This window comes from Vombatus ursinus, unplaced genomic scaffold (assembly GCF_900497805.2).
Source record: "Vombatus ursinus unplaced genomic scaffold, bare-nosed wombat genome assembly UNPS02014799.1, whole genome shotgun sequence".
Taxonomy (NCBI): domain Eukaryota; kingdom Metazoa; phylum Chordata; class Mammalia; order Diprotodontia; family Vombatidae; genus Vombatus; species Vombatus ursinus.
In genome coordinates this window covers 53,476,900-53,494,993 of record NW_020954577.1, presented here as the reverse complement: position 1 = coordinate 53,494,993, position 18,094 = coordinate 53,476,900, and the positions used below count along the sequence as shown (strand labels likewise).

Genomic DNA, 18,094 nt, shown 5'->3' with positions numbered 1-18,094 from the left:
CCAAGGCTGGTCCCTGTGACTCCTCCTGAGCCCCAGCTGGTCAGAAAATGAGGTAATGATTTTAAACAGATATTTTCATGATGATATTCATCAATGGGGTTACCTGTAAACACCCTTAAGGTTCACTCTGTCTTTTATCAGGTCAGATGCTTGCACCGTAAAGATATTCCTCAGGGCTCTCCCGGCGCAGGAAGAATTCTCTCCATAAATCTATGAAAAAAAAATGAATAAAAGACTTTAAACACAAGGCCAAGTTCTACTTGTCAAGGAGTCACAATGCAGCATGCACAGAACACAGAGCACTAAGCTATGTGCTACACACCTGTGTGTGTGTAGACATTGACCACCTTGAGCACATCTCTTTGACATTGGCTATTTTATGTAACTGGATGCAAATTACTAATTGTTTGATTTTTTTCACATGCCAAAAGCTGTTTCATTGAATTCATCAGAGTTAAAGGAGGCAAAGGTTCCCAAAATAAGGATCTAAGTGTGCCACTGTCCCCTGCTCTGTTAAGACCCTGCATGGAGCAAGATATTCAGTCCTGGGTACTCTGTTTTGGGAAGGATCACCCCAAGCTAAAGAGTATTCAACTGAGAGCAAGCCAGACAGTGAAGGGCCCCAAGATCATACCTAACAGCAACAAATAATAGCATTGATATAAAGCTTTCAGATTTGTAAAGCACTTTCCATAGGTTAGCTCATTTGAGCTCAACAACTCTGAGAGGGAGGTGCTATTGTTATCCCCACTTTACAGAGGAAGAAACTGAAGCTGAGAAAAGTTAAGGAACTTGCCCAGGATCACACAGCTGGTAAGTGTCTAAGGCCAAATTTGAACTCAGGTTTCATCCATTATCCATTTCAACATCCAGCTACCTTAATATGAGGATCTCTTGAAAAAAATGGGGATGTTTAGTCTAGACTAGAGAAAATCAAGGTGTACGTGGTGGTGGAGGAGAAGATACCTTAAGTATATTCAAGTAGTTGAAGGGCAGAAGATAGATTAGATCTATTTTATTTCACCCCAGAGGGCAGAACTAGAAGAAATGGGTAGAATCTGCAGAGAGGTAAGTTTAAATTTGATACCACAACAGTTTTCCTAACAGAACCATCCCCCAGCAGAATGAACCACAGTGGGGTGGGGGTCCCATTCACTGGAGGCCTTCCAACAGAAGCCAGATGATCATTTATGGGGAATGCTTGTGGAAGGAATTCTCATTCAGGTCTAAAGATAGAATCCATGAATGTTGAGCCAGACCCTTCCAGCTCTGTGATTCCAAGATCCCTCTTCCTTTTACACAATAAAGTTTTCCGTAATTCTACTTTCTTAATCTTTAAAGGAAAGCAGTGGCTGCCTGCTTTACCAAAGAAAGCCAAAGTGCAGCACCATCCCAAAATGCATCTGCCCCATAATCATACGCATACATGCACCTGCCTCTGAAGATCTAAGGGGACTGTTTGTCCTTGACTGAGTGAACACCTTATACATGGACACAGAGTTGGAACATTCCTAAACCTATAGCAGGGGGTGTTTGGACCCACACTGGGAGCTTCTCACGGCTCATCTGTTCACAGTGTGGCACCAGCAGGAGCAAATCTAGCTCATGGTCTCATCGTCAGCTGATTCACTAAATGATCCAGAATTTCATCGCTTTGTCTTGTCTTCCTCTCAAAACACCCTTGCCATATCATTCACGTTCTTCGGCACAGATCTGTAATTTTTTTTAATTATGCAAAAAGTTACACAAACATCTAAGAGCTACTCACACATGTTGTAGTTTTGTTCATTTTTAAAATAAAATTCTAGTTGTTTGGAAAACTCCATTTGCTACACTCTGAAGTGCTGGATTTCTCTCTGCCTAAATAGAGGGCGGAGAGTAGATGCCCCTGCTCTTTATCCAAGTTGAAGGATTTCATTGTATTTCTTATCTCCCAAGTCCCAGAGGAAGGGACACAGATGCAAGATTTGCTCTTTTTTCTTGAATGATAACTGTATTATTTTTGTTTTGATTGGGGGGGGTCCTTTTTACACAACCAGGTTCTAGGATCATGACCCAAATGCCTCTCGATGGGCTGCTGATCTGGCCATTTGCCTGATCTGGTGCACACGCCCACTTTAGCCTCCAGTCAATCAATCAACAAGCATTTATTAGGTGCCAACTATATGCCAAGAAATGGGGACTCAAATACAATGCGTCCTTTCCTTGGCCAAGCCCTCCATTTATATATTTAAAACACGCTGTGTTTGAATGTCTCTGATCATAAAACTCTGAAAGATCTATGTCGATGCAGCCGCCCACACTTTTGCTCCTCTGTTCCAGGTACAATTAGGCATGGTTTGTGTTCTTGTGGTTGATTAACCACCTTGTTCCCTTCTTTGCTGAGGTGGGGGCAATGAGTATGGAACATGACATACAAGGCTGGACTTGGTTGATGTGCTGATTAGTTTTTAATGAACCGATTCTTTTCTCTTCTATATTCTTCGTTATAAAGGACATCTCTTGGGGAGGGAGAGACCGGACAGAAGTCCTAGGAAATGAGTGATTTTTAAAATTGACATCTCTTTACAAATGTCATGAGGGGTTAAGGAATGGCAAGGAAGACCATTCTGTTGGTGATGGTGTTGGTGACGGTGACAGTGTTGGTGACGGTGATGGTGACGGTGTTGGTGATGGTGACGGTGATGGTGACGGTGTTGGTGACGGTGATGGTGATGGTGTTGGTGACGGTGATGATGATGGTGACGGTGACGGTGATGGTGATGATGTTGGTGACGGTGATGGTGACGGTGTTGGTGATGGTGATGATGGTGGTGATGGTGATGGTGATGGTGACAGCAACGGTGATGGTGACGGTGATGGTGTTGGTGATGGTGACGGTGTTGGTGACGGTGTTGGTGATGGTGACGGTGATGGTGACGGTGTTGGTGACGGTGTTGGTGATGGTGATGGTGATGGTGATGTTTCAGTTGTGTCTGACCCCTCATGACCCATTTGAGGTTTTCATGGCAAAGATACTGGGGTGGTTTGCCATTTCCTTCTATAGTGGATCCATTTTGTCAGACAATCCCCACCAGGCTAGGAAGTGTCTGAAGGATGGATTTGAACTCTTCCTGACTCCAGACCCAGTACTCTATCCACTGAGCCACCAGCTTCCTCTAAGGAAGACCACAGACTGTCTTTATGAATCACTGTTGCTGTAACATGTACAAAACCCCTTCAGAATTTCAGGGCCAACATTTTGGTAATGAGCTCTCTGAACTTACCCTGGCAATTCAGTTCAATTCAACATGCATTTATAGAGTGTCCGCTATATGTTGAGTGCTAGAAATACAAAGCCACAAACCAAACACTCCCTGCCCTCAAAGAGCTAACATTCTATGAGGACGAAATAATGAGCACAGTATAGAAGTGAATATAAAATTATTGGGATAAGGACTAGAATTGTCATTTCATCAATACAGAAAATTCACAGATGAGCAAATGTCTCCTACCAATGTGGGAATGTTCCTACTTTGTATCAAAGTCTCTGATAGCCGCCAAGAGCTTTGGAGCCATGATTCTGAGAACTGCTCCTGCCATACAGAAAGTGCTTACTAAGTGTTGGTTGGCTGACTGTGTGCAGAGCACCAATAATGGGCCAGGACAAGGATGCAGGAGTTCCCATGAAAACCCTGAGCTCCTGGAGAGCAAGGCTTTGCTTTGTATCCCTGGAGTGGCACGACTCCTGCCACATGTTGCTGTTGCTATAGGGGCGGTTAGGCGGTGCAGTGGATAGAGCATCGGGCCTGGAGTCAGGAAGACCAGAGTTCAAATCTAGCCTCAGACACTTATTAGTTGTGTGACCCTGAGCAAGTCATTTACACTATTTGCCTCAGTTTCCTCATCTGTCAAATGAGCTGGAGAAGGAAATGGCCAACCACTCCAGTATCTTTGCCAAGAAAACCCCGATGGGGTCACGAAGAGTCAGACACAACCAAATGACCACAACAACTACCACATGGTAGTCACTTAATAAATGACTGTCTGACGTCAGCTCCTTAACCACTATGACAATCTCTCACACATACACAAAATATACACAGAGTAATGTTTTTGACCTGCACGCATCCTCACTGTCTTTTACTGGCCCCTGCTTCTCACTGTCTATTACTGGCCCCTGCTTGAAGCCTTTCCAGCAGCATGATGTGACAGCTGAGAGCTTTGGCCTTGCAGTCAGGAAGACTTCAAATCCTGCCTGAGTCCCTCAGCAGCTGTAGGATCCTGGGCCTCAGTTTCCTCTTCTGTCAAATGAGGAGGTTGGACTTGGTGACTTCTAAGGCCCTTTCCAGTTTTTGTTCTATGGCCCCACAGCCCTAGGTCCTGCTGAAGTTTACTTTCCACTAGCCTCGCCTTCAAGAATTCACAGCCACCTCAGAGGCTCTGTGGGGCTGATCCTGGTGAGGGAGGATAGTGTCGCCCAAGACAAAAACTACCTTTATCTTCTTGTCTCCCAGGGGGCCTCTGAGGCTGACTTAGAAGGAATGGTAGCACCTTGGCATCTAAGGGCACCAGGATATATAGTATTGGATTCCCATGTCTCCACCCCACCCCCACATCAGCAGCCTTCTTCCAAATTGCAAAGCTGATCCTGAAGCACTTAGCTCTGGCAGCTCAGTCACCTGGGCCATCTCCTCTCTTTCAGGCACACATATCGATGGTTTTTGTCTTATAATAGAAACAAAAAGTTTGTCATTTTCCTGGCTTGTCTCCTGATATAGCTTCTCATCCTGCTCCATAACTGTTTCTATCATCCATCCAAAGCAAAAAAAAAGCACATAAAAGGGATTGATTTAGATCTGACAGAGAACAAGTCGAACATCTTCGTGGGGAGACGTTGCACGTGTCTCATTATCACCTCCTAAACAGAGCTAAAAATGAGTCTTCCACCATGTTCCAGCACACCCATCCATTCTGGTGAGGACACAACCACAAATAGAGTCTGGAAGAGTCAGGAGAGATGTCACGAGGCAAGGAGGAGACTGGAGCTGAGCCACACTTGGGGAACTTGGCTCTGCTCCTAGTTCCATGGCGCTGTCACTTTGTAAGTCAAACACGTATGGACTGACTGCTTAGCGTCGGTTTTCGCCATACACCCTCAACCTTCCTGGACCCATAGGAAGGGTATGTGGGGCAGGAGATGGCTCACGGGATGTGGAATCAGGAAGACCTGGGTTCAAATCCCAGCTCTGCTGCTACTGTGTGCCATAGACAAGTCACAAGACCTTTCTGAGCCTCAGTTTCCTAATCTGTAAAATGAGAATAGTTCTACTGTTGTGTTTACCTCACAGTGCCGGGCACATAGTCAGCACTTAGTAAATGTTTGCTTCTTTCCTTCCTTCCTCACAGGTCTTCTGTGAGGCTCAAATGGGCAACTAGGTGGCACAGTGGATAGAGGCTAGACCTGGAGACAGAAAGACCCAAGTTCGAATACAGCCTCAGACACTTACTAAATGTGGGATCCTGAGATCTTAATCTCTATCTGCCTCAGTTTCCTCCTCATCTGGGATAATAATTGCACTCAGCTTCTGGGGTTGTCATGAGGATCAAATAGGATGATATTTAAGAAGTATAATATAAATGCTAGCTAATATTATTAATGTTTTAAAATGCATTACAACTTAGAGAAATGTAGGTTACTATTATTGGTATTATTTCCACTGCCAAGGAAAGCAGGGCCACAAGAAACCCCTGCCATGACCTACTGCCTTAGGTCCTTGAGAAGTGGGTCTCCTTCTGCCATCCCATTCAACTTTGGGCAAGCATGCGGCTCCTGCCTTCAGTGACCCTGCTGCCCCAATTACTCACAAGGATGTCAAGAGAAGCTGAGGCTGCAATGAACCCAGCCTTCCATTTCCACACATACGGGCAACCGATATTTCCTAAAAATGATCACGAGGTCCTCTCCCCAAACTATGAATCTGCTGCTGTCCAAATGAAATGTAACCATCATTAATGTGGTCAAGGCTAAGCAAACCACAACCTGAGCTACCCACGATAAAGAAGGTTTATAAAATAATGATTCTAGAATTCTCTACTCTAAATACCAGAGTATCTAGAGTACTAGTAAAGTATACTAGTATAGTGTAGTATATACTAGCATAGTATATACTAGTATAATACACTGGTAGCATCTAGATACTCAAGACAAGCCAAGGTATTCCTTTTCATTCTATGAATTTGATGCTTCTGGTGGGGTAATGGACAGAAGGTTGACTTTAGAGTCCAAAAGACCCAAGTTCAAATCTTGCCGTTGACATATACTAGCTATGGGTCACTAGGCAAATGACTTAACCCCTCAGTGCCCTGGGCAGCACATGCAGACTGATCTACGTATCAGTTGCAGATCAGTTAGCCAGACAGGCAATAAACATTTATTAATCTCCTGCTATGCACCAGGCCCTCTGCTAAATGCTGGGGCTACAAATATGAAAAAAAGACAGTTCCTGTCCTCAGGGGTAACAGGGAAAGGAAACAGTTCAGAAGGGGGCCCAAAGGATCCATGATGGAGACCTTCAAAGGAGGGGACCTGGGAGGGAAATGAAGAGATATCTGGGCTGAGCACCCTCCTCAAAGGGTGGTCTGGGAGGAGCTCTCCTCTCCACCCTCCTATCAGAGGCAGGAGCACATGGTGAGGATCTGCATTGACAGAGAGACTTTTCACATTGCAAGCTTTTCAAACCAATGAAAGCACAGGTTTAAACAGATAGAGATACTGGAAAGGAGAGAAATGGGAGACAGAGACAGAGAAGGACAGAGAGGAGGGGAAGGGGGGAAAGAAAGGGGAAAAGGAGAAAGAGAGGAAGAGAGAGAGAAGAGATGAGGAGCAGACAGTAGAGTATAAATGAATGAATGATGCATTTATTAAGCAGTTTTGTGTACAAAGCACTCCGGTCCCCACTCCCCAGGAGCTCCCATTCTAATGGGAGACAACACTCAGGAGGTTTCAGCGGCAAGTCAGATAGAACATCCCATGCTCCTTAGGCTGCAGCCACCAAGCACATGTTAACGTTTCTTCTTAAATGTCGTTTTTGCTGATAAAATCATATCAGTTTTTGATGTGGAACCATTTGATAGGGTCAAGGACTTTGCGGGCAAGAACATCCCTGCCTAGGTCTTCAGAAGTTGTGGCTGTAGGACCTGCAGCAGTAGTACCCAGGCTATGTCTCCAGAGGGGCTGCTTCTCAGAAGGACGGCTGAGGGCACTGGACTGGAAGCAGTCTGACTGCTAAGACTCTTGTGATCAGGGTCCTGGGCTGTCCCCCTCAGAGTCTGAGACCAGCTGGTGCCCAAGGTGGTGATGCTAACCTGCCTGGTTCATGCTGCCTCCTCTCTCTCCCTCAGGGTGTCTGGCTCCTTTTTCTAGGCTGGCTTGTCTGTCCCGGGTACGGCAGCTGCCATGGCTAGCCCTTTCTGCACAGAGGCTGCTTCCTGAGATGATGTCTGCGGTGGGGGGTGGAAGCCTGCAAGACCTGTGATCTGGGAGATGCTGCCTCTCCCAGGACTCCTGAGCCTCTCTGCCTGGTGGGGGCAGCTGCTCAGCAGACCTAGTTGGTGGTGATGAAAAAGCCGGGTCCCCTCTCCACTCTGATTTCTGCCCTCAGTGAGAAGGAAGGAAGGAAGGAAGGAAGGAAGGAAAGAAGGAAGGAAGGAAGGAAGGAAGAAAAAGGAAGGAAGGGAGGGAGGGAGGAAGGAAGGAAAGAAAGAGAAAGAGAGAGAGAGAGACAGAGAGAGAGAGAGAAAGAAAGAAAGAAAGAAAGAAAGAAAGAAAGAAAGAAAGAAAGAGCATTGTGTAGAGATTGTGGCCTCAAAGGCAAGAAAACCCAAGTCCAAGGCCTGTCTTTCACATCTGCTGGCTTGGTGACCCTGGGCAAATCACTTAACATCAGAGTACTCTGAACAGCCTTCAGGGACTTCTGGATGCAGAGCGGATACTGGTGTGCATTGGCAGAGGAACTTTCTCATCTGAGAGTTCCCTATATGCAGGTAGTCATAGGTCCTGTTCCTATGGATAGGGATTGTCCTTTGATTTCACTGATATAGGCGCGCGCGCGCGTGCGTGTGTGTGTGTGTGTGCGTGTATGTATGAAAGGGAGGAAGGGACAGAGGGAGACAGGAAAAGAAAGACAGAGACAGAGAGAGAAAGAGATAGAGACAGAAAGAGACAAAAATAAAAATTTAAGCTTTAGTAGCTTAAACTTTTACTAAAGGTTTTGGGACATCCAACACACATACACACATGAATATATACATACATGTAAATATGCATATGTGAATAGATACTGATACATACACATATACACATGCATGTGTGTGTGCTCATGCACGTGAAGGCACTTCATCCTGGTGTGGAGGTGACCCTAAATTCTTGGCAGCTAAGCCAGCAGAGCACAAACTTGGGAAGGTCTGACACCAGTCTAGAATACCTTCAAGTACAGACCCAAGGATGGCCTGCCATCATCTAAGGACCAACTGAGGAAAGTCTGAAGAGGATCACCACTGTGGTAACCAAGGGAGGGTGGCTTTTTGGCACAGCAACTGTCAAAGAGCCCCTCCCAAAGAGGGGAATGAGCAGAATGAGGAGAATAATTCGCATTATCCACAGAGGAAATGACTTGGAAAGGCAACCCTGAGCAGCACTTGACCATAGTGACTTCTGAAGTCGGAGGCTAAAGGCTGCCTCCCACTGTTTGGCAGAGTGGATGGTCTGAAGGTGAAGATGGGGCCAATGCTTTCAGACACAGCCAATGGGTAACTTTGTTCCGCTCAATTACACTTATGTTATAAAGAAGCCAATGTTCCTGGGGAATGGTGGAAAGGTGAGGCAAGAAGGCTGCGACATGGGGATATGAGTAGCACCTCATTCCCAGGGTTGTTGTGAAGATTTAATGGGATGACATGTGCAAAGCGCTTTGTGCATCTGAAGATGCTAAATAAATGCTACCTATTATTATTGTTGTTGATATTAAAAAAAATCATGTAAAAGAAGCTAACACTTTTCCATATAAATATAACGAGATATTTATATTTGTTGATGATTGTTAAGTTCATAATAAAAAGAAAACTGTTTCAATCGTATAAGGGCTTGAGTAACCGCACTGATCCAAACCATAGACCCATGCATCCTGAAGTATTATGAAATAAAACTACGGCCTTAACTCCGAAATCGCTCATCATTATTGACACATGTGAAGCTATACACTTACTATACTTATATTTTTAAGAAAAAATAAGAAAGGAATAGGGCAAGGGATGGAGGAGGGAGGGAAAGAAGGGAGGGAGGGAGGGATGGGAAAGGAGAGACAGGAGAGAATATGATGATAACCTATGCTATTAGGGGAAATTTATTTAATGAACTCATAATTCCAGTGATAATAATGTCTTTCCTTAGTGAATAAATGTTGTGACAAAAGAATGGAGACACTGTATAATCATACCTGGGAAGCAGTATGTTCTAGGTATGGATTTGAAATTCTTCTTGCCAGAGCCTATATTTAAAAAGAAAAAACAAGAGGTTAGAAGAACCGTCTTCATACCAAAAGAAAAAGACAAATTGTAGGAGAGAAGAGAAGATGCATCAGCTTCATTCCCAGAAAGTGAGTTTCTACCACCTGGATCCCCTGGCACTGATAGTGCCCTTTCTAATGCCTCAGTAGGCACTGAACCAAAAGCGTCTACAATCACAGACAGCACCAAGGACATCCTGCCTGTTTAACATGACAAGCACAGGAAATAAAAAGTCAAAAGCCAAGATGCATGTATATATGCACACACACACATGTGTCTGTTGATTCCTTGTCTGTACATTTCCACTCAGAAGACCCTGACCTAACCTCTTATCACCTCAGAGCTAGATCATTCATGAAATCAGACTTGCAGAATGGCCAGAGGTCTCCGAGATCCTCAGAATAGCAGCTCACACTCTGAGCATGCCTTAAAGTTTGCAAAGCACTTAACATACAGGTCTCATCTGAGCCTCACCAGAGACCCATGAAAGGATGCTCTTGTGTCCATTTTATAGATGAAGAGTCAATGGTACCAAAAGTTGCATGAGTTGCCCAGGGTCTCATAGCTCTTATGTGTCAGAAGTGGGATTCCAGCCATCTCCATGATGCCCAGTCATCCACTCTTCTGCCCATGACACCAGGCTGACAGCATCTAGACAACTCCTCACCTAAACAGCCACATCTTCTCCATCTGCCCTAGTAAACACCTCAAAGGAGGGAGAAGCCACCCCCTTGCCAGCAGCCCATCCCACTCTTGGACAGCACTCATGGTTCACATCAAGCTTCCAGCTGCCTCCCATTGAATTCTAGAAGCAGGAGGCCACCCATCTCCCCACCTCCAGTTGGTTTACCAAGAACACAGGCATCCACCCTAACACAGCCACATTCAGAATCTGAAAACTCTAACTTTAAGACCCAACTTTGAGGATTCCCCACAACCTAGGATGCAGTGCCAACTCCTCAGCCCAATGTTCAAGGTGCTCTGCAACCTGGGTCCTGCCTAACTCCCTAACTTGGGTCCTGCTATTCCAGCTGTTGTCTCCCCCACCCTTGCCATCTCAGCTCCAAGAGCTTTTCTCTCTCCTCTTCACTGAATCAGAATCTCAGCCATCCTCCACATCCCAGTGTGAATCCAACCACAGGAATCTTTCCCTTCTCCTCTTTCTTGAAGCAACCATCATCTGGGTCTCTCCCTTAACGCAGCATTTGTCCTTGTGCTAATTAAGCACCCTTGTACAAAGGCATGGATGGCACGCCTATCACATGTCTAAGGGACAGTAAGCTGGGAGGGTGAACTAACGTATTGGATGACTCAGCCCAGATTGCAACAGGCTGAGCCAACACTGGGGAGACAAATCACACTTGACAGAGAAAAAATGTAAAGTATTACCCTTGGGTTCAAAAAGTCAGAAGGTGTGACTGGACACCCAGTTTCAGTTTTTCACTGAAAAACAGTGAACTGACAACACTATATGAGGTAACGATGTGACAAAACAGCCAAAAGAGTCACTGGCATCTCAGCCTGAGTTTAGAGAGACATCAGGTCTACAACAAGGGAGCTGATAATCCCTTGGCACTCTGTCCTGGCCAGGCCACAGCTAGAGTATTATGTTCAATTCAGGGCACCACATTTTAGGAAGGATGTTCATGAGACGGAGAAGGTTGAGGGGATGGCAGCCCTGGATGGGGAAGGACCTTGAGTCCAGCAGCATCATCACCATCAATACCCCCAACAAGCCTTAAGCACCTACTATGTGCCAGGCACTGTGCTAAGCACTCAAGATGAAAAGAAAGGCAGTAAGCTGTGTAAGCACTGTGCATATAGGAGATAGAGACAGTGTAAATGTGAGGTAATCTCAGAGTCCATGCCATACAAGGATGGGCTGAAGGAACCAATGATGTTCCACCTGGAGAAGAGACTTATGGGGTACTTGAGAGCCACCTTCAAGGACAGGAGAGGTGGAAGAAGGGCTGGATTTAGTTCTGCCTGGGCCCAAGCAGGATGAGGACAAAGGGTTGACATTACAAAGACAACAACCTAGACGCAATACAAAGAAAAACTCCCTAGCAATCAGAGCTATCCCAGGGTGAAATGGGCTTCCGAGGAGCTAATGGGTCTCCCTTCCCTGAAAGACTTCAAGCAAAGGCTGGATGACTGATTATTAGCAATAATTGCGTGAGGTATAAAAGGAATTCTTGTCCAGTATGGATTGATGAGATGGCCCTTCGGGTCCCTCCCAATCCTAAAACTCTGGCATTCTTCCTACCCCAACCCCTGCTGCCCAGCCCTCCCACGTAGGTCCTGTCTTTCGGAATCTCAGAGCTATTCACTCTGAAAAGCTGACAAGGATCCTTAGACAGCCAATGGCCAACAGGCTCCAATGATGATGGCGCTTTCTTAGGATAGAATAGTCCTTTCCATTCCCCAAAATGTCGCTATCCTGCCCTTTGGTTGAGATTTTTATTTGCCTCCTGATTCTATGTGGCAGCTTCTTCCATTTGGGAAAGGAAGGGAACAAGCATTTATATAGTGCCTGCTGTGTACTGGGCACTGTGCTAAGCACAGTGAATAGTATTCATTTGATCCACACAATATGTGAGGAAGCACTGTTATTATCTCCATCTTACAATTCAGGAAACTGAGGCAAACAGAAGTTAAGTCATTTGCCCAGGGTCACACAGCTAGTAAATGTTTGAGGCCAGATTTGAACTCAGGTCTTCCTGATTCTAGAGCCAATACTCTCTCCATAGCACTACCAGCAGCTTCTATTTTCTCACTAATTGTACAATTCAAAAAAAAAAAAAATAATTTTGCCCCACAAATCCAAAGCAAAGCAAAGACAAATCCATTTAGGAGAATTGAATATTTTCTCCCTCAGCTAAGAGTCACGGCACCACTAGCAATATGCCAGATGTGCAATGAATCACAACCACCCTCTTGATTAACCCTTAATTTCTGGAAAGTCCCCTGAAAAGTCCACATTTCAGAGAACATTAGTGAGCACAGCAGAGAGGATGTGAATGTAACATAGGCACTCTTTCACGGAAAACAACAAATGCTTTTGCCTCTTTTTCTAGGCCCTGCCTGAGCCAACCTGGATAAACCAACACTAGGGTTACACTTTACACAATCAAATTTCACCAGGGTTGCCTGATTGATGGGTGATCTCCAAAGTTTTGTAAGGCGAGTAAGTAAAGCAGGGGAATCTGTCTATACTGACTAGATAGCAGCCCTAGATACGCCCTGTGCCAAATGGTATCGATAGCGATAGGATAAGGCTGGCTTTGACATAACAAAATAAGGCGAGTCTGTTGTCTGTCTCCCAGCTCCTGCCGAAGCTGGTACCCAGGCTGGTCGCAAACTCTCGGTCACACAGGGATAGGGTATGAGCATTAACCTCCAACCACACCAGTAACATGAGGATCCACTTCCCTCACAGCCACCCTTTACTATTTAAATAACAGAGCCAGCAGGAACAAGGGACCTTCTTTCAATTTTCCCCCCTTCTGTCATCTCATCTTTTTTAATGTGATTTCTCCTTTCAGCAGCCCGTTGACTCATCTCAACACTTCTCTGGGGCCATTGTTGAATTCTGATGTGATCTATCAGAAGACCTGGAGTATTTGAAACCAGTAACTTCTGCGCCTAGATCCTTCTCCTTTTGCTCTAAAGTCCTGGGCGATCCATACCCAGCTCGCCACAAATCAAGGTTTGGACCCACTTTGTGCAACCTGTTGACTGTCTTGGAGAGCTATCTCTCTAAATTCTAAATTCTTAACCCAGGATCCATCGGGAGATTTCAGGGGGCCTGTGTACTTGGACGAGGGAAAAAACCACATCTTTCTTTTCACTGACATCTAACTGAAAAGTAGTATTTCCTTTCATGATTCTGAGGACCCAGTGGGCTTCACCAGCCTGCCAAAAGGGTCTATGACCCCCAAACAGTTAAGGAGCCCTACTCTACACAGAATTCCCCAAAACTGTGCTAATTATCTCATCATGGTCACAGAATTACAGTTTTAAAAACAGAGAAATTCTCTAAAGGACTCCTCCCCCTCCCCGAGATAACGAGCTTGATATGATTATATTTGATGAATAGCACAGGAGATAAGGATGCTCACAGATGACAGGCTGGCCACATGAAGGAGTGCGGACTTTAATTCGTCCTTGCCCTCCTTTCAATTACAATGCATTTAGGAAAATATTCTAAGAGATTCCATGCACATTGTAAATGCCCATGAAGTTGTTTGTCTTTTAATGATTATAAAAGTATGGTCTGTATTGAATACGAATCTAATTTTGCGTCTCTTTCAGAATTGCAGGTAAAAAGAAAATTCAGGCCCAGCCTTCCATTGTTGGAAAATAGCAACACCATCCATGATTTTCTTGAAATTATGGTACCATTTAAAACTACGAATGATCACCAGCCTTCACTCGAGGGTCTCTGCACTGAAATTCCTCGTATGTGCCGAAGACTCCTATTTCAATAGGTTTACAGAGATTTTCCTCACGATGACCCTGAGGAACATGGAGGAAATACTGTTTTTCCCATTTTATAGAAGGAGAAACAGAGACTGAAAACAGAAGGGACTTGCCACAGCTATTAAATGTCAAAGCCTGAACTCAAACCTGGTTCTCTCGACTTTGCGAGTCACATAACCCCTACTGTCTCTAAAACAAACAAAAATAAGTCCAGAGTCATTTCCACTAGAATCTACCCTGCTTCTGACAAGGATCAGAGGAGCTCAAGTTTGGATCTGGGAGGGACTTTAGAAGCCACTGAATCCAGCCCTATCAAGGAAACTGAGGCCAAGAAGGTTATGTGACTTACCCAAGGATTGAAACACAGAAGGTACAAGAGGCGGAATTCGAACCCAGGTCCTCTGACCAGAGGCCAAAGACAGTGATGCTTCTACTTCACCTATTTCTATGAGACTTTCAAGCTTCCTTCCCTCAAACAGCCATGAGGACAGGTCTATTTGTGGCAAACAGCTCACTGCAGGATGGTTGGGAATGAGCGGGGTTATTGGGAGAAGAGGAGGGAAGGAGAACGGTTAAACTCACTTTCAAACAACTTGAATTCCTAACAGTTTCATCATCTCTAGCATGTACTCAACCCAGCAGCAGCCATAAAAAAGTTCATCAGTAGCTCTGGCCACTTGGGCACTTCTGGGATCTTGGATACTGGACCAGCTGCCATCACCTTCTCCCCAGAAGTCAGTTTTCAGGTCAATCAATTAACATTTATTAAGCATCAGCTATGTGCCAGGCACTGTGCTAAGTACCAGGGATGCAGGAAGAAGCAAAAAACAGTCCCTGCCCTCCAGGAGCTTACAATCTAATGGGAGAGACAACAAGCAAACCCAGGATGTACAAACCAGCTATGCATAGAATAAATGGGAAATAGCAGTGGGAAGGCATTAGAATTAAGAGGGCTTGGGAAAGGTGTTCCCACACATCCAGAGAGGAGGGTCATAGGCTAATGTTGCAAAGAACTTTTGTTTTACAGATGATGAAACTGAGTCCCAAAAAGGTAAGTGACTTGCCCAAGGTTTCACAGGTAGTAAGTGCAAGAATCAGAATTTGAACCTCGTTCCCTGGATCCAAATCCAGTAAGGGATCTTTACACTACAGCATAGGAATCTCCCTCTCTCCTTCTACCCACAACCTGTAAATTCACAATGTTGTCTACACTGGCTCTTAGCCTATGGCACCTTCCCAATGCTCTGGGGCCCACATCCATTTCAATGAGCATTTCTTCAAGGGTAAAGCTGAGTCAGTTTCACAGGTAATGGATTCACCCCACATAACCCTAGGCTACCCCAGAGCCAGACCCATGGCAAGCATCCACATGCCAAAAGTATTTGCCATTCTCTTCTTCAGTTGACAAAAACAAGGGAGAAGACTCCCTGAGAACGCCATGTTGGAGCACATCCCACTCATTGGGGATTGATGGGATCAGAGATCTGGAGCTCCAGGGGCCACCGAGACCGACTCTTGCCTTGTAGACATGAGGAAACACTGGCCCTGGAGCAGAAGTCATTGGCTCAAAGTCACTCAGAGAATCAACTTTTCAGAGACTCTCCAGTTGGAAGGGCCCTCAAAGATCACTTAGTCCAATCTCTTCATTTTGCACACAAGGAAACTGAGGCCCAACAAAGTGAAGTGACAGCCAATGTCACGTGAAGGGTTGGAAGATCAAACACTTAGGCCTAAGAGATCACGTGGTCTGGTCCCACCCCCTAATTTTACACAAGACCTCTTACCTACCGTCTCTTACTTGCCCAACCCAATGGCCTTTTCTCAATCCTCTTTCCCCTCGACCTCTCTGAAGACTTTGACATGGCTGGTCACTCTCTACTTCTTGGTATTCTCTTCTCTCTAGGTTTTTGGGACACCACTCTCTCCTGGTTCTCCTCCGCCCTCTGTGACCGCTCCTTCTCTGTCTCCTTTGCTCCAGATCATACCCTCTAACCATAGGTGTCCCTCAGGGCTCTGTCCTGGGTCTTCTTTCTCTTCTCCCTCTAGACTGCTTCACTTGGTGACCTCATCAGCTCCCAGGGATTTAATTATCATCTCTACACTGATGATTCTTAACTCTCCCTTTCCTGCCCCAACCTTTCAGCCACCTCCAATCTTGTGTCTCCCAATTGTCTTTCAGAAATCTGGAACTGGCTGTCTGGTAGACATCTGAAACTCCAAAACAGAACTCATCATCCTTCTCTAAACCCTCCCACCTCCCCCCTTCCCTAGTACTGCAGAAGGCACCGATCTCCTCCCAGTCCCCAGGCTCATCACCTAGGAGTCATGGTGGACTCCTCACTCTCTCTCACCCCCTTCCCCCATATCCAAGCTGTTGCCACAGCACCTTTGCCACATCTCTCAAACATGCTTCTCTCCTCTCACACCGTCCCGCTGTTGCAGGCCTTCATCCCCTCATAACTGGACTATGACAGTAACAGCCTACTCAGGGCCTAAGCCCCTCCCTCCTCCGATCCATCCTCCATACAACCACTAAAGCGATTTTCCTAAAGCCCAGATCTGACCACGTCACTCCTCTCCTCAATAATCTCCACTGGCTCCCTATCACCTCCAGGATCAAAGACAGGATGGTCTGTTTAGTATTTGAAGCCCTTCGTAACCCAATTCCCTTCTACTTTTCCAGTCTCCTCACACCTTACTCTCTAACACATATTCTTCAATGGCCTCCTGGCTGTTCTCCCAACCTGACTCTCCAGGCACTCCCTCTGACTGCCTCCCATGCCTGGAACCCTCTTCTCCCTCTGCTCTGACCACTGGCCCCCTTGGCTTCCCAATCAGTCCCGACTAAAACCCCACCTTCTACCAGAAGCCTTTCCCAGCCCCTCTTAATTCTATCGCCTTCTCTCTCTTAATTATTCCTACTGATTCATCTGCTTTCTGTATAATTATTTTCATGTTGTCCCCCCCATCAGATCGTGAGCTCCCTGAGGGAAGGGACTGTCTTTTGTCCCTTTTTTATAACTACTACTTAGCACAGTGGTTGACACATAGTAGGGCCTTAATAAATGCTGACTGAATGATCGAGATGAGGAAGCTGAGGCCCAGAGAGATCTCACAGATCTTAGATCAAAGGTTAGAAAGGGATTCAGAGGTCATCTACTCCAGCCCTGTCATTTAACAGATGAGGAAACTGGGCAAGTGAAGCAGCTGCCCCAGTCCACACTGGTCAAAAGCAGAATTTGAACACAGGTCCTCTGACTTTCTGAGGAAGTGCTCAGTCATCCGGGTTTCAGTTCAAGCTTTCTGGGACTTATATCTCTCCTAGGGGTTACCAGCTGGTGACCAAGTCCCATCATTCTTTCTGTTTTTCACATTTGTCCTCTTCCTGTCCACTCTTTCCGCTGATACTGGAGTCCAGGCCCTCTTTGTCTCACACCTGGACTCCTACAGCTGCCTCCTAATTCCCAGTCCCTCCTCCCTTCAACCCCCTACTCAGAGGATGTGGGCAGACAGGGCTTTTGGCCTGGGAGGGACGGCCTCTGAGATTCCTTCCAATGCTGAGAATCTGAGCATGGGCTGGGGGGATGGAGAGGAGGAGTCTGGGAGACGCCAGGGCAGCAGAAGGCGCAGCCCCCTCTCCCTTCTGCAAATCAGACGTTGGGACAGCAGTGCTGAGTGACGGGCAGCTCCTTCACGACCACCCATCTGCCATGAGCCCCGGGAAACGAGTCTGCTTTAAACTCTGCGGTCAAACCAGCATCCAGGCAGACCTCTCCAAAGGGGAAAGAACTCATGGGTCCCACGGCAAGAGCATTTCCCCTGTGCCAAATCCTGCTGCATCCTGAGATAATGAAGAGATCTAACAGAGAGCAGAGTGTGGCGGACACAATACCGAAGGGAGAGCCAGGAGAGCCCAGGGGTTGACTCCAGCTGCTAGTGTGACCTGGAGTGACCAACTTATTTGGCCCCCTTAAACCTCAGTTTTCCCATCTATAAAATGGAATTAATGCCCACTTCACAGAGTCATTGAGAGGAAAGCATTTGTAAACCTTGAACTCTAGAGAAA

At 45.9% G+C, this 18,094-nt stretch overlaps 1 protein-coding gene across 1 annotated transcript in view; it reads right to left on the bottom strand.

Moving 5' to 3' along the window:
- Positions 1–18,094, bottom strand: part of LOC114050427 (rap guanine nucleotide exchange factor 5-like) — a 235,505-nt gene that overhangs the window by 191,070 nt on the left and 26,341 nt on the right. The window contains exons 2-3 of the mRNA XM_027872091.1: positions 9,477–9,527; positions 104–210 (exon numbers count right to left, since the gene is read on the bottom strand). Coding sequence (XP_027727892.1) covers positions 104–210; positions 9,477–9,527 — 158 coding nt within the window. The remainder of the gene's footprint in view (positions 1–103; positions 211–9,476; positions 9,528–18,094) is intronic.